This window comes from Phodopus roborovskii, unplaced genomic scaffold (genome assembly GCF_943737965.1).
Source record: "Phodopus roborovskii unplaced genomic scaffold, PHOROB, whole genome shotgun sequence".
NCBI lineage: Eukaryota > Metazoa > Chordata > Mammalia > Rodentia > Cricetidae > Phodopus > Phodopus roborovskii.
In genome coordinates, this window is record NW_026126517.1 from 10,368,270 (window position 1) to 10,394,666 (window position 26,397).

The window sequence follows — 26,397 nt, forward strand, 5'->3', positions numbered from 1 at the left end:
GATGGGACCCATCACTCAACTCACGCTGCCAGTCAGTCCACGAACACCCCATGCGTGCATGTGCGCGCACACACAGCATATGTAGGCATCTCTGCACTGAATGCAGACCCACGGCACTTTGCACCTCCTTCTTCTCTGACATGTCACCACCACCCATCCTCCCACCCTGCTAGGGCCAGGCCTGGGCAACCACAGTGCCCTCTCCACATGATACCTTTCCCCCAAAGTCCCCCCTGACCCACCTACTGTCACAGTCAGGGAACTAGGCCCTGGCTTCTAAGTGAGCACCTGTTACAACCGAGGCCTAGGAAAGACAAGGCACTGTGGTCTGCACCCAATATGGCTCCACAGTCTATGCTAAGGGAAATTTCATTCCAGTTTAGTGCAAAGGGAACTATTCGTTGGGGGAGGGGGAGAGCCCATTATGGCAAGAAAAACAAGTTACCTAAAAAGAAATAAAATGTTTTACTCACAAATACCCTCCCCTTGGAGTGAGCAGGATAATTTCAATCTTAGGTGCCACTGTTTTCCAGGGTCCCTGGGGTCAGGGTTCCCTGAAGACAGTGACCCTAGGGGACTCCAGCCCCTCCACCCACAGGGCTCCCAGGAGCTCAGTGATGGTTGCCTCTTAGAGTCAGGAAGCGGGTCTCCAGAAAAGGGTCATCTTCACCCAGTTCAGGACCAGAGCAGAAGGCTGTCATCAAATCCTTGCCCCCAAGCCTGGGCCAATGGCACTGAAGTTCTCTGCCCAACTCCTGGCCCCACTTTGGAAGCCAAGGGACGAACCCTGAGTCCTGGGAATGCAGTTCACAGTCTGGATTGTGAGGAAGAGGGCACAGTATAAAAGGCCTCAATGGTCCTGGCCTGTCTCCAGGTGCGCATGTGGGAGCATCCCTGTGGGTGTCCATGGCAGGCCATCCATGCTTCTATACCCCAGTCTGCTCTTTGATCCAGTCCCGAACTGCAGGGAGCCTCGTGTACACGCCTGGCTTGTTCCTCTGAGCGCAGCCTTCACCCCAACTCACTACACCAGCCTGGAAGATTCGCCCATCTGTCTCTACACTGGACAACGGGCCACCAGAGTCACCCTAGGTGAAAACAAATCCTGTGTATGAGACCCTTACCTAAACTCTCAGGAGCTGCCTCAACCAAAATGGCCTCTCCCATGCCCAGCTGACCCCTCAGCTTGCCCTTTCTTGACTCCTACTCTCCCATGCCCAGGCTTTCCCCAGCCCCACCTCTCCCTAGTTAGGGCTTTCTTCTCCCCTCCCCCTGCCCTGCCTTTCCCTAGCCCTGCCACTTTTCCACCACCCTCTGCAAGGCCCTTCCCCTCTTTAGCCTGGCCTTTGCCCAGCTCCAGCATTTCTAGGTCCCTCCTCCTCCAACTCTGCCTCTCCCCTGCAAGCCCACACACCTGGCAGGAGTCCACACCCCCACTGAGGAAACCCACACACATCATCCGTGGGGTGATCTGCTGTGGCATGAGGTCCTCACAGGTGGTCTGGTTGATGACACGGATCTCACCCTTCTGTAGGATCAGTGCTCCGGTGCCTGGGGAGACAGTAAGCCAGGGCAGACTGACAGGCAGCTCCTGGAGGAAGCCACGCTGCACAGGGAAAACTCACTGGAGATGTTCCTCACTGGTCAAGTCTACAAGCAATGCTTAGAAATAGCCCAAATGCCTGCAGCTGGCAGACAGATGGGCAAGTAGCTGGCAGCACGTGGAAGGGTACTGAGCAGTCATAGAAAGTAACAGACTGCACAGTGACACTGCTGCCGACAGATGAGACATGACAGGTAAGGCATGGGTGGAAAGCAGGCACACCAGAAATGCCACCAAATGCCACCCCTCCCCCAGTCTGTCTGTAAGAGAGCCCTCCATGCCAGGGTTTTACTTTCTGTATGAATGTTCACTGAAGTACTCTATTCATCTTATAATGGAGTTTTTCAATCTAAAATTTACCTACAAACTGCTTGCCCTCCACAGGGCATACAAGGATCCACAAGGGATAATGTTGCAGGCCCAGTGCCACAGTTTGTCCAAGTCAAAAGTAGCAGCCACACCTCTGTTCCCACTCGCAGAGCATACTTTTGCAGACGGATAACCACAGTTACAAGATGAAGCAACTGGCCACTAGCTTGCTCAGTGGCAGAGTCAAGGCTTCAAAAAGAGCCCTGCAAATTCTACACTTTTTACTAGGTGCCTCCTTTTCCTTTCTTCCCCAAACAGCTGCATCCTGCCAGGCACCAGGAAGCTGAGTAATCCACCAGCCTTGAAGCCAGAATGAACTCTGGTGCAGACAAGGCTAAATACCAATGTGCTACAAGTGTGCAAGCACCATGGCCTTGCAGGAAAGCCTGAGGCTCTCTGCAGCTCCTGGCCAGGCTTGAAGCTCACCTCCTTCTTGGGTGTGACCCCAGCCTGTGACCCAGATGGCTTTGCCAGCAGGGAAGACATGTGTAGTATCAGGCAGGCAGATAGGTCGCACAACAGTGCTGTAATCTGCTGGCTTCTCAAGCTCCAACAAGGCAATGTCATAGTCGAAGGTTATCTCATTGAACAAAGGGTGGGTGATGATGCGTTTGAGCTTGTGCTCCTGCACCCCAGTGGAGCTGCGCTTGCTCTGGTCTAGCAGACCCAGGAAGGCCGTCCACTTCGTGTGGTCTGAGTACCTGGGAAGGCAGAGAGGAAGGAGAACAATCACAAATCTGTGGGTGAGTATGGATGCACAAAGTTCTCCCACTCTCAGAAGGTCACCTACCATAAACAAAGCCCTAAGCAGCTTCGGAGGACCAGCAGCCAGAGGGAAGCTGTCTTACTTGGGCTTAACCCAACCAGAGACTTCATTTAAGCATAGTAAGAGGTCTTGGATACCCCTGGAGCTGGCGTTAGAGGCAGCTGTGAACCGCTCAATTGGATGCTAAACTTGGGTCCTATAGGAGATCAGTACATTCTCTTAAACACTGAGCCATCACTCCAGCCCAAGGCCTTCTCCTTTCTAATGTGGCTTCCCACTCATTCTCACCTCCAATGATGTATTTATTCTTCCACCTATTTGTTCATTCACTCATCCAACCATTATTGGACATCTGTGATATTCTAAGAATGGCCCTAGGGCCAATGTCAAGTTCAGAGTGTACTTGGAGTGAGAGATGGAAACCAATTGCAGCATCCCACAGATGGACAAATACCGCATGGGAGGTAGAAGGGAACAAAGCAAGCCTCGAACTCAACTATGGTTTTGCCTGACAAAGCCTGCAGAGCGGAGCTTGGGGAGTAAGAAGCTAAGAAGCACAAAGGGAAAGGTCAGGAAGTGAAACAGTATGGAAATTGGCCAAGGACAGGGGAAGCTGAGACAGACAAGAAACTTCATGCCATCAGCCCAGCCTCCCTGCACACCACCCTTTCCTGGGGGTCTGAGCCACCTGGTTCAGCAGACAAACAGCACACCTTCCAGGGCTCTGCTCAGACCCGCCTGCTCTTAAAGACACTCTCCAGTCACTGTCCTCTCAAGTGAGCCCAGACCTGTTTCTAGCACACCCTTCACTGCATGTGCATGCCTGTATAATTTACCCTCTATCTTACCAAGTCTGTGAAATACATGAACCAAATCTTATTCACACTTATCTCTCAAGTATCAATACTAACTGTATTAATTCTCTCTCTCTCTCTCTCTCTTTTTTTTTTTTTTTTTTTTTTTGAGACAGGGTTTCATGTATCCCAGGCTGTCCTGGAACTTGATTACTATGTAACCAAACATGACCTTGAACTTAAGATATCCCTGCCTTTCCAGGCAGTGATGGCACACTCAGGAGGCAAAGGCAGGAGGATCTCTGAGTTCCAGGACAGCCTGGGCAATACAGAGAAACCCTGTCTTAAAAAAAAAAAAAGACTCATGCCTCAAGTGACCAAACCAGAGAGTGTAGAGGCCTGTACTCCCTCCAGCACCCAACACTGTTGTTTCCTTCCCCCACATGATGCACACTGAGCTGTGCCTTCTGCTTCCTGCTGGGAGTCTCTGCAAAAAGTGGTCACAGTAGCAGAGGTCCCATGGCTCCCGAACTGCCTATTGCAGAGCAAACAACTGACAAAAGTCAGCCCTTCCTTCTTAGGTGATTTCTTAGGAAATCACCCTGTGTCTGTATCCTCTTCACCTCTCATGGCCAATAGCTAGGGAGCCTGGGGTGGGGCGGGACCTCAGACACAAATAGCCACAGCTTCATCCCTACCTACCTGTTTCTGATACTTCTCTGGTCTCCCAGACTTCATTCTGAGACACCACTGTGAACTCTCCCTGTAGACACACACCTACTGGGTGCCAGGTACAGTGCTGGGCCACGAGTTCAGTATCACCCTTAGCTTCTCCCAACTCCAGTGACAAGAACTCACCGTATGGCATCATTAGTGCCTAGGAAGGGAATAACCTGCCTAAGGCCACCTGTAAGCCAGATCATAGGCTAAATCAAGGCTTATCGCTAACCAAACCCAAGGAACCGTGACATGCAGAAACTAACCAAACAGGCTTTGGAATCTATGCTTGGGCTCAAGCCTGGCTCTACCATTGAGCTATGCAACCCCAGACAAATGTCCTTTTTTCTCCAAGTCCCAGTATCTGTGAAGTAGGGTCATATACAGACCTGCCTAATTTGGCACACAGAGAACCTGACTTTGGGGCATGGTGGCACATGCCTTTAATCTCAGCACTTGAGAGGCAGAGGCAGAGGCAGGTAGAGCTCTGAGATCTAGGCCAGCCTGGTCTACATAGTGAGTTCCAGAACAGCCAGGGCTATGTAGAAAGACCCTGCTGGAAGCCCCCGTTCCCTCCACATAAAAAAGTTGAGATTTATTAAGGCTGTTACTGAGTCCCTTATGGGATAAATGCCCACTCCTCCATCACTCTATTATGGTGCCAGCTTGCCCTGGCAGAATTCACACACAGGGTGCCTTACTGCACACCTGGGTACTTACTTGAAATTTCTGTCATCCATAAAGCAATGAGCTGCAGAGACCAGCCAGTTGGGAGAGATGAGCGAGGCCCCACACAAGTGGCCCTGGCCCAGGGCGTGGAGGCTCACCTGCCAGGGCCACTCGCCCTCGTCTGCATTTGTGCCACCAACCACCCGAGCCTGTTTGGTAAATGATCGCAGCCCACAGTCTGGAGAGGAGACAGAGAAGCACAGTGCAGCCAGTGAGCATCAAAGGGACATTCCCTATGCACAGAGAGATTCCTCGCCATGGGGGATGCTGCACAGCAACACTAGAGCAGCAGAGTGCTGAAGCCTCATAGATCCCCCGTCCTCCCATCACCCTGTCTCTCCCCATCCCATGCTGTGCTGCACAGGTGCATCAAGGCTCCAGACACCTGCTGCTTTGCTTAGGCTCGATGTGGTGCCACTTGACTAGATCTCTTTGTCCAGTGCTGAGGGATACATCCCAGAGCACAGTGCATGGGACCATGAAGGCAACCCAGCCAGCCCTTCCAGGACAAGGAGGCTGCAGTTTAAGGCATGAATGGGTGAAGGCAAAGCCCTGCCTTGTGCTTGGGCAGCTGGGCTCCTTCTCCAAGCCACCCATCCATGGCTATCTATCACCCACAGCATACACAGCAGCCAGAATGCCAGCTGTGTCTCAGATAGAGCAGTGTGTTTATGCCATTCTATCTATCACCCACAGCATACACAGCAGCCAGAATGCCAGCTGTGTCTCAGATAGAGCAGTGTGTTTATGCCAAATGGCGAAGTCTTCCTTTCCTCCAGACAGATGTGCCCTCTGAGTGGGCACTGGGCTGGGTGAGTGAGGATCTGGTGGGATCATCACCCCTGGGTACTCTTCCCATGACTACCTTGCACAGTAAACACCCTGGCCCAGTACACACAGTCCTTCTGCTTACCACAGTTCTTCTCATCCGAGCCATCACTACAGTCCCTCTTCCCATCACACTCAGGGTTGCCCTTGCTCAGACAGAGCCCATTGTGGCAGCGGTAGGTATATTTGGTGCAAGAGACGACACTCACTGTTCATGGGAGAGGACACACATCAGGGAAATGGATCTCTTGGCAGCAAAACCCCAGACGGCACACTATCATGGCACATCTACCTTGGACTCCTCACCTTAGTTGGCCCCATTTATCACACCCATGTCCACCACCCCTTCAGCCCTGCTACAGGCTCTGGATGCACGACATAGTGTCTGATACCGGCTACTATGTTGGGTGGGGCGCAATTTCGGTGAGAATGACCATCTCCACCCGAAGGCAGTCAGGGCCAAGTCTTACCACTGTCACACGAGGCCTCATCAGACCCATCGCCACAGTTGTCCTTCCCATCACACTTCTGGCTCTTAGGAAGACACTTCCCATTGGAACACTTGAAAGTCTCAGCAGGACAACCTAGAGAGGCACAGGTCCTTAGCAACTTCCAGCATGCCCTCCCTGGCTCACTGGGCCAAGCAGGCAGTTGGCAGCCCCAGGGTACTCACTGCATCCCTCCTCATCGCTGCCGTCCCCGCAGTCATTGACACTGTCACAGAGCCAGAAGAGAGGCTTGCAGAGCTTGTTCTTGCACGTGAACTGGTGGGTGGAGTTGCATCCTGTTGTGGGAGCACAGTAATCAGCTGGAAGCTCCCAGGAGCAGCCTGGGCAGTCACAGCTGCCAGAGATGCATGGCATGGAGCTGCTCTGCGCCACTAGCCATTGGCACTGACAGACACTTGCCTGTCTGCCGAGGTTTCCAATGGCAGCAGGTGGGGAGACCAAAGGGGTACAGCAGTGAGAACGGGGTATCACTGCCTTGTGTCTTTCTGCCAGCATAGACAGCTAACAAGGCCATGAAACTGACAAGATAGAACCAGAGCAGGAGGAGGTCAGGCCACTGGACAAGAAAGGGTGGGAGAGGGTAGGAGGAGGCATAAGGGGATGGGATGAGAGAGGGCAGGCAGAGGGAGGCCACGGCAGGACTTACGGCAAAAGCGCTCATCACTGTAGTCTGGGCAGTCTGCCCAGCCGTCGCAGCGCAAGTCCTTACGGATGCACCGTCCAGTGCTGCACATGAACATCCCTGGGCATGCTGTAAGGAAGAGAGAAGCCTGAAGTCTGCGGCTGACCCCCTCTCCCTGGCAGCCACCTCACAGCCTCACCGAGCCCTCAGACTGCAAGCAGAGGCACACTGAGACTCAAGTCTGACAAAGGGAGCTCTTATATCAGCACCAGGATGGGCAGCAGGCCCACTAGCTGTACCGGGTGTAGACAGCTGTATGTGCAGTGGTCCACTGTCCTGTGTGTGTTTCCCAGCAGAGGCCTCTGCCATTGCAAACTGACTGGGACTACGGAGCAGTGGGACCATGGGGTATGTGTCCTACCCAAGTGACAACATCAGTATTTCCTTCATGCTAACACATGATCTGAAGTTCAATGTTCCAGAAACGGGGAAGCCTGACAATTGCTCCCTGTGGCAAGGACAGAACTGTGAGAAGTCTGTTGTCACCGCCCTGGCACATTCACATTTCAGTCAGAAGTATGTTCTTACATCAAAGGTATCTGGTCATCCAGTAAGACTTTTGGAAGCTGTGTAGTTGCATTTTCTTTTAAGGTTTATTTATTTTCATTTTATGTGTGCCTGCATGCATGTCTATGTACCACATGCCTGTAGTGCCAATGGAGACCAGAAGAGGGTATCATATCCTCTGGAACCTGAGTTAACAGATGGTTGTGAACCAATCCTGTGGGTGCTGGGAACCAAACTTGGGTCCTCTACAAGAGCAACAGGTGCTATTAATCCCTAAGCCGTTCTCCAGCCCCAGTTACATTTTAAATCAAGTGTGGGTCTAAATGGTCACTCCATGATACATGGTTGAAACCAATGTATATTTTATGTATGACTGTTCTGCATGTACAGCTGCACGCCAGAGGAGGGCAGCAGATCCCCATTATAGATGGTTGTGAGCCACCAAGTGGTTGCCAGGAATTGAACTCAAGATTTCTGGAAGAGCCAGTGCTCTTAACATCTGGGCCATCTCTCCAGCCCTCAGGGTTGAAATGAAAAGGTACAGGTTGGATATCCCTCAGACCAAAGCCCAGGATGATGCAGAAACTGAAGATTTTGAGAGTGGACATGATGTCACAGGCGGGAGCCACATACCTGGCCTCAAGGGACACAGGTGTGTTAATGTGCTGTGCAATGGTCCAGGAGAAATAAGCTTCACCTTTATGTATGTATGTGTGGTGTATGTGTACATATCCGTGTGCCTGTGGGTGCACAAACATGTCTGCACCCAAGGCCAGAAGTCAATGTCATGTGTCTTCCTCAATTGCTCTCCACATTTATTTATTTATTTATTTAGCCAGGCCTTCTCATTGAACCTGGAGAGCATCTATTTGGGTAAACTGACTGGCCAGCAGGCTTCCATGTTTGCCTCCCCTGCTCTGAGTTACAGGCACACAAACCAGCTTGGTGTGTGGGTGTCGGGGATTGAAACGAAGGTTCTCATGCCATGCAGCAAGCACTCTCCTACCTGAGCTACCCAATTTCAAGCCTAGACTTGTGTCCCTTTCCCAAGATACCTCATTGTATTTATGCAAAAAAAAAATTATAACTGAAATGTGCCACACTTTCAGTCCCAAATATTTTAGATATGGGACCCTCAAACTCTAGTTTGTATGCCCATGAATTTACTGCTCATGCAGGCAAGAGGATTTTCTAATGCTTCAAAACTACAAATTAATCCTAAAAGTGCTCATAGAGTCTCAAAAGAGGTACAGATTATCATCAAAGTCACTGTGATGCTGAACCAAAGAGGTGTAGCCCAGCAAGTTGGGATGGAGAGTCCTGGGGCTTCCTGTGCTGCGCTCTGGGAACCAGACCTGAAAAGCACAGGCTGTACCAGCATTACTGTCATCCTTTTGTTGCTTTGGTGCTGGGGATGGAAACCAGAGCCTTACAGGTGCTTAGCAAGCTTAACACAGGGCTCCACCCATCCAGGCCAGCCTTCCTGTGCCAGTCTCTCCATCCATCAGCACTAGCCGTATGTACTCACGGTCATTGGAGTCATAGGACAGGTACTCAGCGAGGAAGCCGGTGTCTGTGTAGGAGTGATCAGAATGAAAGCGAACAGTGATCTTGCTGCTGTTACTGCTGACAACAAACTGGGATCTCTCACCACAGTACCTAGACGGCAAGTGTGAGACAGAGGGAGATTCAGTGAGCAACCAGACAACTGGGGGACCCTTGGACCCAGCCCTCCCCACCCCAGGATGGTGACTACAGCATCAGGGGCTCACCTCTCCCCATTGATCTCTACGTAGTCCTTGGGGCAGGTGCCCAGTGGTATGTTGGGGTCTACCAGATAGAAGAGTTTGAAGCGTACCTTCACATTCCTGTTGTTAGGCACCTGAAGAGAGAGAGATTTGGAGACCAGGGCGGCTTTTGCTGTTTCTTAAGCAAAGCGTGTCCATGGGAGGGCAACAGAGCAGGAGGGAGCAGGGTACCAAAGGAACCACACACAGACTTTTCCTCTTACATACATAGATATGTTAAAGGGATCTTTTCTTAGATTTAAAATTTTTAATGAAACATAAAACATAAAGATATACACTATCACTACAAAACCCTTCCCTCAGAGTGTCCACCTGCTGTCTAACTGAACACCATCCCACCAGTCAGCCTCTCCCACCCCTTTTCCTCCCCTCCCCAACTTCTCTGGTAAGCATCATTCTCTCAGTTTCTAAGAGACCAAACTTTTGGGGATTCCACAATTGAGTGAGGTCATGTGACCCTTGTCTTTTTGTGCCTGGCTTATCTGTCAAACATAATAGTCCACAAGCCGTAGCAACCTCAACATAGTGGCTTTTTTGATATTCTCATGAAATCAAAAAACACTTTTTTTTTTTTCTTCTACAGGAAGTACTTTACCTGTGGTGTATCCAAAGAGCTGCCAGAACATTACTGGTAAGCCATGGTCACATGGCGATATACAGATGAGTAGAAATGGGTTAATTTAATTGTGAGAGCCAGTCAGTAATATGCCTGAGCCATTGGCCAAACAATTATAACGTTAAGCCTCAGAGTGATTATTTTATAAGTGGCTAAAGGACTGGGTGGGATGCATAAAAGCTTCCAGCTACATATGGTGCCCACTAACTAATGTGAACCTGAAAAAAAGATTTAAAAGGGTTCTAAACACACAGAAAGGGTGCCTCACTGGGCTTCCTAGCCTCTCATGTTGGCACCGATTCAGAGAAGCATCTCTGGGACAGCTGCCCTCAAGATGGAGCCAACAGCCAAACACCATGAGCTAAGCAACATGGCAGATTTCCACAGTCTCTTAAATGAGCCACAGTACAAAGAGGCTTCGCCTAGGCACTGCCTGTGGGCTTGAGAACACAGCTGTATGCTACTTAGTACTGCTTGCCAGAGTTGGGGGGTAAGCAAGCGTGTTTCCCTCTGGTACCCCTTCCGTGTTGGAAAGCCAAGCAGGGTAGAACCAACAGCCAAATCAGCCGCTCTGGTCCTAGCTGCACCAACTGAACAATTTAAAGCAATGGTCACAAAATGATTACAGAGAGGCAATAAGGACTGACTCAGACCAAAAAAAAAAAAAGCTCTAAACAGGTCACAGTGTGATAAGCATTAAATATGCATGGGCTTAGGAGAGAGAGGATGGAAGATAGAGAGTCATAGATTAAAATAATAATAATAATTTAAGGATAATAAACTGAGGCCCTTAAAGGAGAAATAGAACAAAAAAAAAATAATTACAATGGACCATGTAAAGCTGGAAAATACACAGAGTCTGGATTATGTATACTATTGTTTTTTCTTTGAATTTTCTGATTGTTAATGAGCTAACTGCAGAGAGACATTTGATTGTGGAGCTGCTAAGCGAAACCAGCATAACGGTATCTTGACTTCAAAATTTGGGTCTAAGGATATGTTGCTTTGGAAAAGAGGTTCTGCTTTTGTTTCCACAGAAGGTGAGAAGCTGTGGATTACTTCCAAGTTAATATGGTTTGAACAAGGAAGACCCCCTGAGAAGTCTCCAATAGGAGTGATGGCCCAGGTGATCCAACAGTCAGAACAGCTTCAAGGCAACTGACTGAGACCATGCAGCCTCACAGACTACTACAGTCAAGATTTAACCATAATTCTAAATTTTCTCAGGATCCCCATAAGATTACCAGTGCCCCCAGTCAGCAGGAAGAAGTATAGAAAACTATGCCCAAATTCCCAAAATATTGTTTATGAATGTTTGTTTTCATTTAACGGGAGTTGGTTATAAATGATTAATGATCACAGTCATCTCTTTCTAAATAAAAAAAGGGGGATATGATATAGAAATGAATACTTTACATTGGTATGGATTTTGGTTTATTGATACAAATTTAAATTCAATTTTTTATACTATATATTATATATTATATATATATATTTCTACTCTTGTTTAAGGTATGTTTATGCAGCTCATTTAAAAATGTAATGTATAGTTAAAAATACAAATGAGTAGTCATCTATAATAAACATATAGTATTAGTTAGGTTTTTTAGATACACAGAGATATACTTCAGATGGATAGTTAATCTTCAAATACATCAAAGACCTACATTAAAAATATTTTAAGAATTTAGACTTTTTTCGACAGTGAGACATGTGTGCTCCTGGCAGCACCAATTACTTCAAGAGGATGCTGGGCACTGAAGAAACTCCTTATGGAATTTGCTTTCAATGTGGCAAGACTAGCCATTTGGGCAAAAAGTACTCTTGTCTGGACTGTTTGAATATGCTGTATAAACTGGACATGCAGGACCCACAGGAAAGTGACTGCTGAATTTGCCAAAACAAGGTGGGACAGTCCTTTATGGAAGAGTTTGCCAGACATTCTGCAGGATACAGAGGAAAGTGACTGATAAACTGTCAATTATTGGTGGGAAAGTCTTTCAAATTTTCTGCTTCATTGAAAAGTCTGTCAGATAATATGGGCCTATAGGCTGAAGATGGATGCCCCAACATTACAAAAGAACTTTGGGTGACTATCCAGGCAGCCAGATATTGCTGTCATTTCTAGAGTTTTGGAAGTTGCTTACAATGCACTTCCTGTTTACTTAGGTAATATTCTATCCCCCTGGGCATAGTATATTATTAATAAGTAGCCCATGTTTTCTCATCAGTTGCCAACAAAGAGCTAGGCCAGAAATCTAAGTGTGGCTAGTCCTACAGCAAAGGCCCTAGTCGTGTGGTCCTCTTGAATGTGACTCTGAGTTGTTCAGAGTCATCTTCCCCCTCTGCTCATCCTCAAGTGCTGCCCTGATGTACACACAAGTCCTACCTTGATATTCCATGTGCAGTCAATGTTGGGTGGATAGTGGCCTGGATAGTAGGGGCTGGTAAATATCCCTTGGGCTTCACTCAAGGAGCCTCCACAGCCTGAGAAGAAAGGTAAGAGAAAGTGGGAAAGTTAAGGACCCCCAGCCAGGGGGTGCAAGAAGAATTCACAGTCTGGAAGAATTCAAGCCTCACCCCACCTGTCTACAAACAGGGCACTGCACTTTGGGAAAGTGCTCAAAGCCAGCTACTTTAACAGTGGTCCCTTAGCTGGGCATGGTGGCCCCCTCCTTTAATCCCAACTCAGGGGACAAAGGCAGGCGGATCTCTGTGAGCTCAAGGCAGCCTGGTCTACATAATGAGTTCCAAGACAGCCAGCAAAATATTCTTTGGTCTCGGCTTCCAGCCTGACCCCGTGAAGGGCTAGTCTGCCAACCTCCTGGCTCCAGGAGACCCTCTAAGGCCTGCACCTGTCTACAGCTTGACAGCATGCCCGTCGTTGGCCCTGCCCATCCTTACTGCTCATCTTGGGCAGCTGGAAGAAAGTGGCCTCAAAACCAGGATGTCGTCGATCAGTGTTGGTTATCAGTGTGACAAGGAAGACATTCTGGGAGGAGAGGAAAGTCAGGTTGTAGGAGGGAGGGTAGGTGCCACACAGCCTGTAAGGCAAAGGAACGGAGTTAGTGACAGAGACAAACTAAGACCTTTCACACACAACTTAGCTTCCAACCAGAGAGACCTGGAGACCTCACTCCCAACCCTAGACTTGAACACAGAAGGGTCCAAAAGCTTTCAGGAAAATGAGACATGGTAGCACCTACCTGAAGCCCCGGCAATAGGAGGCTGAGGGTTCAAGGCTAGCCTGAGCTACAGAATAAGACTATTTTGGGAAACAGGTCTCACTGTATAGTGCCTAGGCTAAGCACAAATTATTATCCTTCTTCCTTAGAATCCTGAGTGCTGGAGTTTCAGGCATGCACCGCCATGCCAAGCTACAATTTAATTCTTTTTAAAATTTTATTGTTCTACATGATTTATCAGGTATAAATTTAACCAATGTTACTTATTTTAGTGACTACAGTGCAGCTCGAGCATCCTGTGCCTTCTACAAGCTGCACAGTGAGAACCTTCAGTAGTGTGTGGCCCTTTCCAAGGCTGTTTTATCAATCTGTAAAGCTCCATGGAGTTTGGGACCCTCAAAGTCCCCAAGTGCTGTTCAGCTGTCTCCTTGGCAACAGACTGGAGGCTTCGGGAAAACTTCAGTGGGTTAGCACCATGATGGACGGGTTTACCATAAGAGTACTTGTGGCTAATACAGTAAACACAAACCCTGCACATGACAACCTTGCTTGGCCTTAGAGCCAGTCTGGATGCTTTAACTGAGCCTGGAGAAGCACAGAGCCTCGGGTGAAAGCACACTACACTGTCTCCTCCTCATAGCTCCTGCATGAACTTGTGCACACCCAGCTTGGCTCTCCTGGTAGCTGCTGGCAAACAGAAAGCTAGCGATTATTTTGTTTGTTTGTTTTGACCAGGCTGGCCTTGAACTCACAGAGATCTACCTGTCTCTGCCTTGCTGGAATTAAAGGCATGCACCACCACCAAATGGCTGCCTCTGCCTTCTTAATATTTTCTCATTAAGAACTTGCTAAATGGGGACTGGAGAGAGGCTCAGTGATTAAGAGCACTTGAAGCCCTCCCAGAGAACCAGAGTTCCATTCCCAGCACCCACATTGGACAGCTCACTACTGCTCATAACTCCAGCTCCAGGGCGTCTGGCGCCCTCCTCTGGCCTCTGCATGCTCATAGCATTCACTCACACATATCTATGGATAAGAAACAATGATAAAAATCTCCTTTGAAAACATCTTGACAGAGGTAGTTCTTGGTGGATGGTTTGTGTTCATTTCTTTTCAGAGGTGAAAATGAACTCAGATCCACACAATCACTCATCTACTGAGCTACAGCCCCACACAATCACCTACTGAGTTAGAACCCTACACAACCTCTCAACTACCTAGCTACTGCCCCAGCCAATGTTTTTAAATCTATTGACTCAAAATCTCTATGACAATCTGCAGTAGGCACTAGAACAACCATTTCACAGAGAAGGACATTGAATCACCGAGAGGTTAAGCTTGCCCAAGATTCTATGATTAGTATGTGGTAAAAGGGGTGTGGTGATGCACATCTTTAATCCCAGCTCAGGAAGCAGAGGCAGGCAGGTATCTGTGAGTTTGAGGCCAAAAACAAAACAAAACAAAAAACAAAAAAAAAACCAAAAACAGTATAATTTTTTCTAAAGGCATGCACATATACACACAAGTCAGTTGAACCTAGCAGTGGCTGGTCCTAGGTGATGAGGCGAGGAGTCAGTGTGATGAAAATTATCAACTTGATAAAATGCAGAGTCAGCAGGAGATGAACTTTTGGACATGCAAAGTGAATGTGTAAATGGAGTACGGACCCTGAACTGCACAAAACAGAGAAAGAGAAAACAGGCATTCACCACCCTCTGCTTCTTGACTGTGGATGCAAAGGACCAGCGCCCTCTAGCTCCTGCCACTGGGACTCTCCACCATGGTGGACGAGGACCTGGAACTCAGAGCCAGAGAAACCCTTTGTCCCCTAAGTAGCTGCTTTCAGGGTGTTTTTATTCACAACAACAGGAAGAAACTTAGACAGCCATGGCCACTTACTCTCCTGCTTGTTGATTTCTCATTTTATTTTCCCTCCTAGAATTTTAATCGTTTCTGCAAATGTGTTTTTGTGTGTGGGGGGGGGGGTCTCACACGTGCAGCCCAGGCTGATCTGGAACTCACTAGGTAGCACAGACAATCCTCCTGCCTCAGTTTTCTAAAGTACTAGGACTCAGTATGAACCACATGCTTAGCTTTAGGCTTCTTTTTGGGTGTGGAGGGGCAGGAGGAGCAGTATTTCTTATTTACATAATTAACAGATGGGAAAGATACTTGTAGAGAGATGAGAAAGCTGCATAGTCCTTCCTGACTGCTAAGCTGTGTCAAAAAAATGGTTCTGTCTTTGTTGGAGCTAACAGATAGAAGGCTTTGACCTGCTGTGTAGAGAGGCTGACCGTTCCCCAACACCCTGGACAGGTGTGGAAAGAACTCCATCCTGACATGGGGCTATCTAGGGCACCCATGTTGGGCCAACTCCCCCTGCAGTAGGTATACTAATATCACCTTTAGTTTCTGTGCTTCCGATGCTCTGACATCGGAGGCTTTAGCCCCCCTGGTACCAGCAAGAGAGCCTAACCTACCAAGACCTTTCGGATATCTCCTGGCCTGTCCAGAGCCTGCACACTTCCTCCAACAGGCTGTACATGTGGCGTCTGGTAGCAGACAGCTAGCGGCACCCCTGGCTCCAGAGACTGCTGACATGATCCCAATGAGCCAATCCGAAACCTGTTCGCCCATGTTGGCTTTGCTTCTCAAGAGAACCATGAAATCTTCCTTACTCCCTCTGCTCCCAGCTGACCTGGAGCTTCCTACATTATTACTCTGTATGCCAAGCTGTGCTGAGCTGTGTTGTACCACGTCCCTGCCTCTTGGGATCTGTAACAAGTCACCGGTCAATGTAACAGTCTCCTGGGCTGCATGTCTGGCTATACCTGGTTGATCATAAACCTGCCTTTCTGGCAGCAGACTCCAGTTTTCTCCACAGGCAGGGAGGCCAACGCTTCTCTGCTGGATGGCACATCAGCCTTGAATCTGCCAAAGGTGAGAACCTCCTGGCCCACTCATGCTGGTGCACACCACACCTGCCCTCCACTGAGTGATTCACAGTGGCCTGTAGCCAAATGTCACCAACTAGATCCCAAATCCATACCACAACCAGTTCAGATGATACATCCCAACAAGGGACAGGCTCCCTCAGCCGGGGCCTCCCGTGCTTTCTAGGACACTCACCGCACCACAGCATGAGGCTCTATGGGGCTCAGAGTATCATATACGGTGACCAGGTCACTGCCAAGCTCATCGCAGGGAGCGACATCGAAGCTGCGGAAGGTGAGGCTCAGCACAGAGTTGGCATCCCCCCGCAGGACCCACTGGCATCGGGCATGAGCTGGGTAGGGGCTGTTAGGGAAGCCAGGGGTGGTGAAGCGCATCACCTCCGCGCCATGGGCATGCAGGGCAAAATTGCAGCTGTCTGTGTGAGACAAGACACAAGGAAGATATAGACCCTGCCAGCCACACCCCAGGCCTAGCCACACCCCCAATGCATTTCAAACCACTGAGTGAGGGGACGCTGGGCAGGGGGGGGGGGATGTCTGTCTTTCAGCACTGCCTGACTTCTAGGGACCTCACGGCTTGGGCATCTGACAAGATCCGTTTCTTTCCCACCAGGGGTCAACATGATACTTACTGTCCTGCGTCCTCCCCAACAGTCTGGGGTCAGTGGCTGAAGAACAAGAAAGAAGGCAAATATTTTACCGAAACAATCAACTTCCTTACTTTTGCTTCCTTATTACCAAAAGGGAGGTGCCACTCTGCAAGCAGTCCTCCGGGACAGGCCCCATTCCTCTCCGGGCTGGGCCACACATCCCCACCCTGCTCTGCCCCATACTCACGGAAGGCCACCACAGAGGTCAGCACAAAGGATTTCAGTGCCCGTGCTCGAGGTGGCAATGTGACCACTCGCTCCACAGCCATGGCTCGATCGACCTCTTCCGCCAGGTGCGGGGGGATGCTGAACTCTGACCAGTAGTAGGCGATGACACTGCCCTCACTGGGGAGACAGAGGGGAGCCTAAGATGGAGGCTCCAGAGACCTACATTCTCCATTACCAATGAGCACACATACAGTTCAGGCTACTCTGAGAGACACTAGTCTGCTTCAGGCTCTCTGTGCTGCCCACCCACTTTAGCCCTTGACCCTTGCTTGCTCTCTTGGTCTTAGCCCTCAAGCAGACATGTCCTGGGGCCAGCTCAAGTTTAGGAGTGAGGAGGAAGCCTGGGCTAGGCTTGAGCCCACAGCATATCAGCAGAATCTTCCTGGGTCTGATTGTTCATTTGAGATGGGTGTGAGAATGCCACCTGCTACCCTGTATTCCAGACACTTCCACCGAACAAGCAAAATACAAGTACTTTGGAGCTGGGTGTGGCAGCATACATCTGCAATCCCAGATGCTGAGCCAGGAGGATTGCAAGTCTGAGGCTAGCCTGGACAACTTGAGGAGATGATGTTTCCGAAGAAGAGACAGCTTGGTGGCAGAGTGCTTAGCATCAATAAGGCTCGATGGTCATCTCACAGGACAACACACATGTACACCGGGAACCAGGCACAGAGCCTACAGTCCCAGCTACTCGGGAGTTTGAGGCAGGAGGGTCACCCAAGTCTACAAGTTTGAGACTAGTGTAGGCAACACAGTGAGAGCATGTCTTAACATGGGGATCAGGGAGCTGTATTGTGGCTCACTGGTACCCTTGCCTCATATGGGAGGTGATGGGTTCCACTCCCAGTGCTGCACAAAAACAATGAAAGCAATTGAACACTTTGGGCAGAAAGTCTATTAAGAAGAAGGAGGAGGAGATGAGAAGAGGAGGAGGGAGAAGGAGGAGAAGAAGATTGCATTAGGAAGCCTTTCTGGGCACCCCAACTCCCTCAAACCCAACTTTAAAAAATCCATGTCTTTCTGAATGTAGCCCATGTGGCAGTTCCTGTCAGAATGATGTTTGTGGAATTTCTCTAGCCAGCACCCTCCCATCATTCCCTGCTTTGGAGACAGAAGCACCAGGTCTTCTAAGTCAGTTGCACAAGGGATAGGCACATGATCCTATTCCCTGGCCAGTCAAGGCCAATAACACCACACCAAAGCCAGCACCCACCTGAATGCAGTTACAGCCGACCGCTTGTGGTAGGGCCCCAGGACAGGAACTTCACTGTACAGCAGCTTCAGCTGAGGGGAGAGGACAATAGTAGAAATGACCCCTTCCCCAGGCTGCTCCATGCTGTACCCCAGCCCCAGCCCAGGGATCCGGAGGCAAAGATGAGCTGAGTCATGGTGGGGGGCTAGGACAGGCAGGGCAAAAGACTTCCCCTGGGACTAGACTCACCGCTTCCTTCACCTGGTTGGCCAGGCTTATGAACTCCGTGGAGTTTGAGTTCTCATAGGCATCCAGAAAGTTCTCATTTGTGACCCTCAGATGGCCATTGAAGACCTTTTGGACCCGAACATTTGAGTCTGCCAAAGGCCAAGAGGTGGTGATGGACAATGGCACAACTTTACCAGTCCCATCCTGTGCCCTCAGCTGGGAGGAACAAATGCCAAGGAGGTCAGATCTGACCAACCCTCACCCTTCACCATCGTGGCCTGAGAGGGCTCGGGGAGGCAGTGCCCTAGAACACTCCCCGCTAGTCCTCCTCCCATCCGCTCTCAGCCCACCCCATTCTCTCCCTGTCCATCATGGTGGAGGGAAGAGGGAGCACCACCCCGTGTCACCCTCCCACAGCCCCCACTGTACTCACAGTGGAAGTGCCACACCAGCAAGCCAGCGACGAGTGAGAGCAAGAGGAAACTGACCAGCAGGGCCACCAGCACCACACAGCGCCGGGGACCTCGCTTCTCCATTTTCTTGGCATTGTTCACAGGCAGGAACTCCACACCCTCCTCAAAGCCGTTCATGTTCTAAACAGAAAGATGTTTCAGGACTCAGAAACGTCCCCACTATAGCTTCCCGTCCCGGAAGTTCAGTGACACCTGTGAGCCTGGAAGATCCAGGATTGGGCAATAAAGAAGGGGCTGCACCCCGAAGTGCAAGGACTTCCACCCCAGCGGAGGAAACGGGGCTTCTTCCACACCTCATGGTTGGTGGGCATGAACTCAACAAAACCTGGAGCAGGGTGTGCTGGCTTATTCCCATGCCTTCAGCACTTGGAACTTGAGGGCAGTTCAGCTATGGGAGGAGTTTGAAGCCAGCCTGAGCTACACGAGACCCTTTCTCAAGACAAAACAATACGAGTGCAGGGCTTTAGGAGTTTCTACACCCGCCCTGAAGTCTGGAATTGTGGGAAACATCTTTGGTATAGGTGGCTGCCTAAATGAAGGGAGAGCAAACAGCCCAGAAACCAAAGTGGCACTGTGTGGACTTGTATGACCAGCCTCAACTGTACCTAATGCAGTCCCCTTGGTCACCAGGGCCAGAAATCCTGTGAGCAGGATGGAAATTGCCCACCCTGTCTAGCAGCCTTACCCCTGATACTGCGAAGAAAGCAAAGACCCCACCTTGACTCCCTCCGCTGCAGAACTGTGCCAGGGCTCTGAGGCACCGCAGCTGTTACATAGGTTCTGCACATCAAGTTCCAACCAACTTCCCTTCTTTTAAAGTGTGTGTGTGTGTGTCTGCATGTGTGTGTGTCTGCATGTGTGTGTATATGTGTGCATATGTGTGTGTGCATATATGTGTGTGCATGTGTGTGTATGTGCGTGTGCATGTGTGTGTGTGTGTGTGTGTGTGTGGTGGCTGTCACAGGACAACTTGTAGGAGTCAATGCTACTCCCACCACATGGGCTCCAGGGACTAAAATCGGGTTAAGCTTGGTGACAAAGGCCATCAGTTGCCCAGCCACCTTGATGGCTGTTCTTAAACAACTTCATATGTGTGTGTATGACACATTCTGATGGCTCTCTTCCCACACCCTTTCTCCCACCTACCCCTTCAGCTCCCCGATTCTTTTTTTAATTATTTATTTTATTTTATGTGCATTGTTTTGCCTGCATGCATGTCTATGTGAGGTGTCAGATCTTGGAGTTACAGACAGTTGTGAGCTGCCACGTGGATGCTAGTGTAGGTCCTCTGGAAGAGCAGCTAGTGCTCTTCACCACTGAGCCACCTCTTCACCACCTCAGGGCCCCACCCCCACCACACCCCATTCTTCCTAACAGTCTCTTTCCCAGATTTATGACTTCTAGTTTTATGACCCATTGATTCTAACCAGCGCCATGTGTGTGATGATTGGATGGGAACTATTCACTGGAGACTTGGGAGTCACCAATGGGCACACAAGTGAAACAATGATTTCCCTTTTCCTGAAACTATTCATTGTATGCTCAGGAACGAGAGGTAGGGACCCGAGCCCCTCCTCCATCGAGTCTGACTGCTGGCTGCTGACTGCATAGACCCAATGGAAGCAGTCACAGCAGCTGTGAGCTCATGACTGCAATGGCTGAGTCTTGCCCAAAAATGGTGTTCTGCAGGCTGCCTGAGTAGCCCCAGCTCTCACATTCTTCCCGCCCCTCTAACACCATGTTCCTGGTCTTGGGTCTTAGAGGAGAGAGCAGTGTTAAGTGTCCTAGGGCTAAGCACTCATCCATCACTCATTCCCGCACCTTGAGCAGCCAAAAGTCTTTGCATTCACTGCCTGAACCAACATCCCATCAGTCACAGCATTAACAGTGATAAGATAGATCTGTCACCTTGTCACAGCAACAGTGATATGACAGAACTCACCCCTGCCACACTAGCATACTTGCATCTCAAAGTTTCATGCTGTTAGTTGGTCCCATAGACACACATCTCAGACATAGGCACTTAAAAATCTTTCATTCTACTTCTTCCAGAAGTCACTGTATAGAACAGATTGACTTCAAAATCACAAAGATACCCCCGTCTCTGACTCCCCCAGTGCTGGGATTAAAGGTGTGTACCTCCATGCCCAGCTAACTTTTTAAAATTATGGTCCTCTAGGTCGTCTAGAAGAGCAGCAAGCGCTCTTTATTGCTGAGCCCTGATTTACTATTTTGATAATGTAATTATAACATCCTTCCTTTGTTTTTTTTCTCCTCCGCCCTCCTAAAGTTGTAGAACCAAAGTTTAAAAACAAAACAAAATGAACAAAAAACCACAACCTAGCTTGTAGTGGTGAACACCTTTAGTCCCAGCCCTTGGGAAGCATTTGTTATATTTGTATGTCCCGAGCACTCAACAGGCAAGGGACAGTATGGTTGCCAGTTTGAAGCAAGCCTGAACTACACAGCACACACCAGGCCAGCCTGGGCTACATAACAAGACCCTGTCTCAAAACAAAACAACTCTCCCAAGTCAAACGACTAGAAAAATGAATAAACAGATATGTAGGATAAACAGATAAATAGATAAATTTTCGTTCTTTTCATTAGACTATTTCACTCACTATTGTTTCCTCTCCTATATAATTTGCTTCATTTATTTAGATTTCAATAAACACTCTAGTTTTTACATAATTGCTAAGACCTTGTAATTCTTTTCAACCTTCCACATATGAAGTCTGTCCATTTTCTCCCTGAGTCTTTCTCCCAATGCCCTCTGTTTTTTCTCACATCTGCCAGAGCCCTCTGTCCTCATTATCCAGGAGCTTCCTTGCAAAAACTGTGTCTTCATCTCTTTGGTTCATTCTACTTTCACTTGGTTTTTTATGTTTTGTTGTTTTGTTTTTTTATTGGTTTTACGAGTAAGATAGCCTAAATATAGGCTAAACTGGAGCTCACTATGTAGCCCAGGATAAGCTTGAACTCAGTGATTCTCCTGCCTCAGCTTTGAATTCTTCAATTTTTCCTTGTAAGAAGGAAAAATTTTGACACTTACATTTTTTTTAATTTAACTATATTTTATGAGCTTTGGTGTGAAGATGTCAGATTCTCTGGAACTGGAATTATAGACAGTTGTGGACTGTTATGTAGGTGCTGGGAATTGAGCCCAGATCTTCTGAAAGAGCAGCCAGTGTTCTTAAACACTGAGCCTTCTCTCCAGCCCCACTTTACATGTTTTTAATTTTATCTACTCATCTCTTTGTGTGTGTCACACATCTTTAATCCCAGCACTCAGGCATTCAGGAGGCAGAAGCAGGTGGATCTCTGTGAGTTCAAGGCCAGCCCAGTGAATTCTAGAATAATCTGGGCCACATAGAGACCCTATCTCAAAAATATAAATAAATAAACAAAATAAACAAAAATAAGAATATATACCCTTTTTCAATGCTCAGATTTGTTGATAGTTGGCACGGGTACAGAATTATAGGGTTAAAATAATTTCCATTTTGAACTTTGAAAATATTACATTTCTAGTTTTGCTTCTGAGAAACATAAATCTGTTTGCTTCCGTTCAATGGTTTGTCTTTCTCTGAAAACCCCGAAGTGAACCCTGGATTGACTCTGAATTTCATTATGCTGAAGGACATGCGTCCTCTGAGCTTGGAAATTTCCATGTTTCAATCTAAGAAGCTTTCTTATATTTCTTGACTAATTCCTCTCCTTCATTTTCTCCGATCCATTTTTCTTAATTACATCAATCCTTATCCTTTCTCTGTGCTAGCCATCTTTCTTTAACCGTTTTACGATGTTTTCATGTTTGCTACTAAAACTTAATAAGGTTTTTTTTTGTTTTGTTTTGTTGTTTGTTTGAGACAGGGTTTCCCTGTGTAGCCTTGGCTATCCCAGGACTCATCCTGTAGTCAAGGCTGGCCTTGAACTCAGAGATCCATCTGCCTCTGGCTCCCAAGTGCTGGGATTACAGGTGTGTGCCACCATCACCCAGCTTTAACAAGGTTTTCTATTTTTTCCTCTTTTATTATATCTTTTTAAAAAAGAAGATGTTGCAGACAGCTGTGAGCTGTCATGTGAGTGCTGGGAACTAAACCTGGGTCCTTTGGAAGAGGAACCAGTGCTCCTAACTGCTGAGCCATCTCTCCAACCCGCTTTTATTATATCTTGTGTTTGTTTTGTAGATGCATGCTTTTCTCTTTATATTTTTCTTGAATACCTGTCCTTTGAATTGAAGCTTTTCCTTAAATGCTCAATGATCCTTCATTGTCCCCTCATATTACAGAATGAGATCCTAAAGGCTGTTCAAAGCTCTGCATGTGTATGTCACTGTTTGGTAGTCTAGTCATTTTCTACTGGGCACTGCCAGTGGTATGCAGTATGGTTTCACTGCTCCAAAGAACGCACTGCTTTCTGATTTCCTCACTGGATCTTCATGCAGCTACTAGCATCTGGGAACAGGCGGGGGAATAAACCCATCTCCTTCCCTCCACTTCTCACTATAGTCTTCTGACCTTGAGTCCTCAAGTCACAACTTTCTCTGGTCAAATTTCTCCACCTCTCCTTCCCACCCACTATAGGAATCTGGAGGGGCAGATGTCTCTTTGCTTGAGTAGAGATAAAGATTTGAAGATTCTGAACTATATATTTCCTGGTCTCACTCCCATTTTCAATAACACAGGGTCTTAAGAAGGAAGGATGGAAGGAAGGGAGGGAGGGAGGGAAGGAAGGAGGGAGAGTGTCTTGGTCATTGATCTATGGCTGGGAAGAGATACCATGACCATGGAAACCCACCCCCCAGCCCCTGCCCGACAGGATTTCTCTGTGGCTTTGGAGGCTCTTGTAGACCAAGTTGGTCTACAACTCACAGAGATCCACCTGTCTCTGCCTCCTAAACACTGGGATTAAAGACATGTGCCACCACCACCCAACTCCATGGCAACTTTTATAAAGGAGAGCGATGACTGGGGCCTTGCTTACAATACCAGAGGCTTAGTCCATTATTATCATAGCAGGGAACACGGCGGCACACATGGTGATGAAGCGGGCTGAGAGTTCTACATCTTTACCAGAAGGCCTAGAGAGAGACTGGACCTGGCGTGGTCTTTTTATTTTATTTTTTCAGGTTTTTTTCATGACAGGGTTTCTCTCTGTAGTCCTTGCTGTTCTGGAATTCACTCTGTAGACCAGGCTGGCCTTGAACTCACAGAGATCCACCTGCCTCTGTCACCCAAGTGCTGGGATTAAAGGAGTACGCCACCACCACCCAGCCTGGCATGGTCTTTTGAAAGCTCAAAGACCACACCCAGTGTCACATTTCCTCCAACATGGCCATCCCTCCTAACCCTTGTAATCCTTTCAAACAGTTCTACTCACTGGTGACCAAGTACTCAAATATATAAGTTAATGGTGGTCATTCTTATTCAAACCACCACAGAGGAAAGGAAAAGAAGCTGGAGTCCAATTTTGAGCTGGCAGAGAAGACATTGCCAACAAAACACCAAAAGGATATGTCCAAGAAAGAGATCTGGTGATATGTATATATGTATATATCTGGTATGTGTATAAATCCCCAAGTTCAAAGGACTCACTGAGCAAGATAAACACATAAACACAAAAAAATCCGAATACATTGCAGGGACACTCGGAACACCCATGGTAGAGTGCACTCATGGCACCTCTGCCTTGTTCTCCCTTGTGTTTTACAGTTCTTAGCGTTTTCTGGGCATGTTCTTAGCTTAGTCTTGAAGTCTTCTTTCAAGTGTTTCAGACCGTATCACCGAGGCTCAGTGGCATACAATCAATGGCACCTGCTTAGACTCTGACTCTAGTTGGAAGCATTGTTATGGTTGGCCCTGAAGTGTCTCCCACAGGTTTGCATTTTCAATGTCTGTTCCCCAGATGGTTGTGCTACAGAACCATTGGCAGACAGGGCTGATCAGAGTGAGTAGAAGGTCATCCTTACCCTCTGTCGGGTAGTCTGGTCATGGCAATGAAAAGCTAACAAACACAAGTGCACTTGTGAAACCAACATCACAGTCAAAATAATGTCATCACCTTTAAAAGCTTCCCTCCTCATCTTCCCTGATTTCCTGCCTCTAAGTAACCACACTTTGCTGTTACTGAACATTTATTTGCTTTTTTCTTTCTAGAATTCAACACATACTGGTTACTTTTCTAGTGCTGTTATGAAACACATGACCAAGGCAACTTATAGAAGGAAGGGTTTGTTTGGATTTCAGAGGGATGGGAAAGTGATGCAGCAGGCAAGGATGGGAGCTAGAACTTTGAGGGTTTATCTCATTATCCATAAACAGGAAGCAGAGAGAGAGAAGTCAAATTGGGAATTGCACATGGGTTTTTATACCTCAAAGCCCACCCCCCCAGGGGTATACTTCCCCCATCAAGGCCACATCTCCTCAGCCTCCCAAAACAATGCCACCAACTGGGGACCAAGTATGGAAGTGCCTGAGGAAATGGGGGGCCTCTCATTCAAGCCACCATGCTATGCTAATGAAATTACTCAGTAGGTATAAACACCCAGTAAGAGTCATTGTATCAGACCACACTTACATTTCACTGTGGAGTGACACAAGTATGTGTTGAACTGAGGCAGCATCCCCAAAACAAAGTGGTTGTGTCATTTTACATCCCCATCAGCAATGCATGAGAAGTCTAGACATTATGCCCAACCTAGTACAGTCAATGTGCTAGTTTTTGTCAACCAGACACAAACTAGAGCCACCTAGGAGGATGGAACCTCAATTGAAAAACTGCCCCCAGCAGATTGACCTGTGGCATGTCTGTGTGGCATTTTCTTGACTGCTCATTGCTTTCTTCGAGTGGGTTCAGCCCACTGTGGGCAATGCGATCCCTGGGTAGGCAGTCTTGGGTTACATAAGGAAGCAAGCTGAATTACCCATGAGGAGAAAGCTAGTAGGCAGTTTTCTTCCATGGAAAGCCTTGGCTCTTGTTTGAATCATTGTCTCAGCTTCTTTCAGTGACAGGCTGTGACAGCCTTTCCTCCCCCAGTGGCTCTGAGTCATGGCATTTATCACAGCAACGGAAAGCAAACCAGGGCAGTCAGTCTTCAATTTCCATCGATGTGCATGGTTTCTCACTGTGGCTTTAAGTGGCTTTCCTCTGATGGTTGATAACGCTGAGCGACTTTTCAAGCACTCCACTGTCCTCTGTTGACCTTGGCTGAAGCATTTTCTCTAATATTTTACCTATTCTCTTAATGACTTACTTATGTTCCTGTCATTGGATTTGAGAACTCTTTACATATGGTCTAGATGCAACTTTACATATGGTCTCAAAGACTTTCCTCTCTCTGTGGCTTGTATTTTAATTCCTTAGTAATGTCTTTTGATGAGGGTGAGGTTGTTTTTATTTTATGATGACCAACCTATCAAACTTTCCTTTAACAGATTAAGCTTGGATTTTTTAATCTAAGAATTTTTGCCTAAGCAAAAGATTTTCCACTACCTTTTCTACCAGAAGTTTTATGATTTTAGGTTTTTGATTTGGGTCTGTATACCCAAGAG

General features: G+C 48.0%; 1 protein-coding gene across 1 annotated transcript in view; it reads right to left on the bottom strand.

Moving 5' to 3' along the window:
• Window positions 1-446: 446 nt before the first annotated feature.
• St14 (ST14 transmembrane serine protease matriptase) overlaps window positions 447-26,397 on the bottom strand; it is a 41,800-nt gene continuing 15,849 nt past the window's right edge. Inside the window, exons 2-19 of the mRNA XM_051196982.1 lie at window positions 18,802-18,961; window positions 18,390-18,517; window positions 18,162-18,232; window positions 16,905-17,062; window positions 16,700-16,735; window positions 16,243-16,483; window positions 12,833-12,972; window positions 12,318-12,415; window positions 9,277-9,386; window positions 9,033-9,163; window positions 6,962-7,066; window positions 6,480-6,590; window positions 6,277-6,390; window positions 5,892-6,014; window positions 4,970-5,156; window positions 2,399-2,673; window positions 1,415-1,551; window positions 447-1,088 (exon numbers count right to left, since the gene is read on the bottom strand). Coding sequence (XP_051052939.1) covers window positions 927-1,088; window positions 1,415-1,551; window positions 2,399-2,673; window positions 4,970-5,156; window positions 5,892-6,014; window positions 6,277-6,390; window positions 6,480-6,590; window positions 6,962-7,066; window positions 9,033-9,163; window positions 9,277-9,386; window positions 12,318-12,415; window positions 12,833-12,972; window positions 16,243-16,483; window positions 16,700-16,735; window positions 16,905-17,062; window positions 18,162-18,232; window positions 18,390-18,517; window positions 18,802-18,961 — 2,487 coding nt within the window. The 3' untranslated portion in view covers window positions 447-926. The remainder of the gene's footprint in view (window positions 1,089-1,414; window positions 1,552-2,398; window positions 2,674-4,969; window positions 5,157-5,891; window positions 6,015-6,276; window positions 6,391-6,479; window positions 6,591-6,961; window positions 7,067-9,032; window positions 9,164-9,276; window positions 9,387-12,317; window positions 12,416-12,832; window positions 12,973-16,242; window positions 16,484-16,699; window positions 16,736-16,904; window positions 17,063-18,161; window positions 18,233-18,389; window positions 18,518-18,801; window positions 18,962-26,397) is intronic.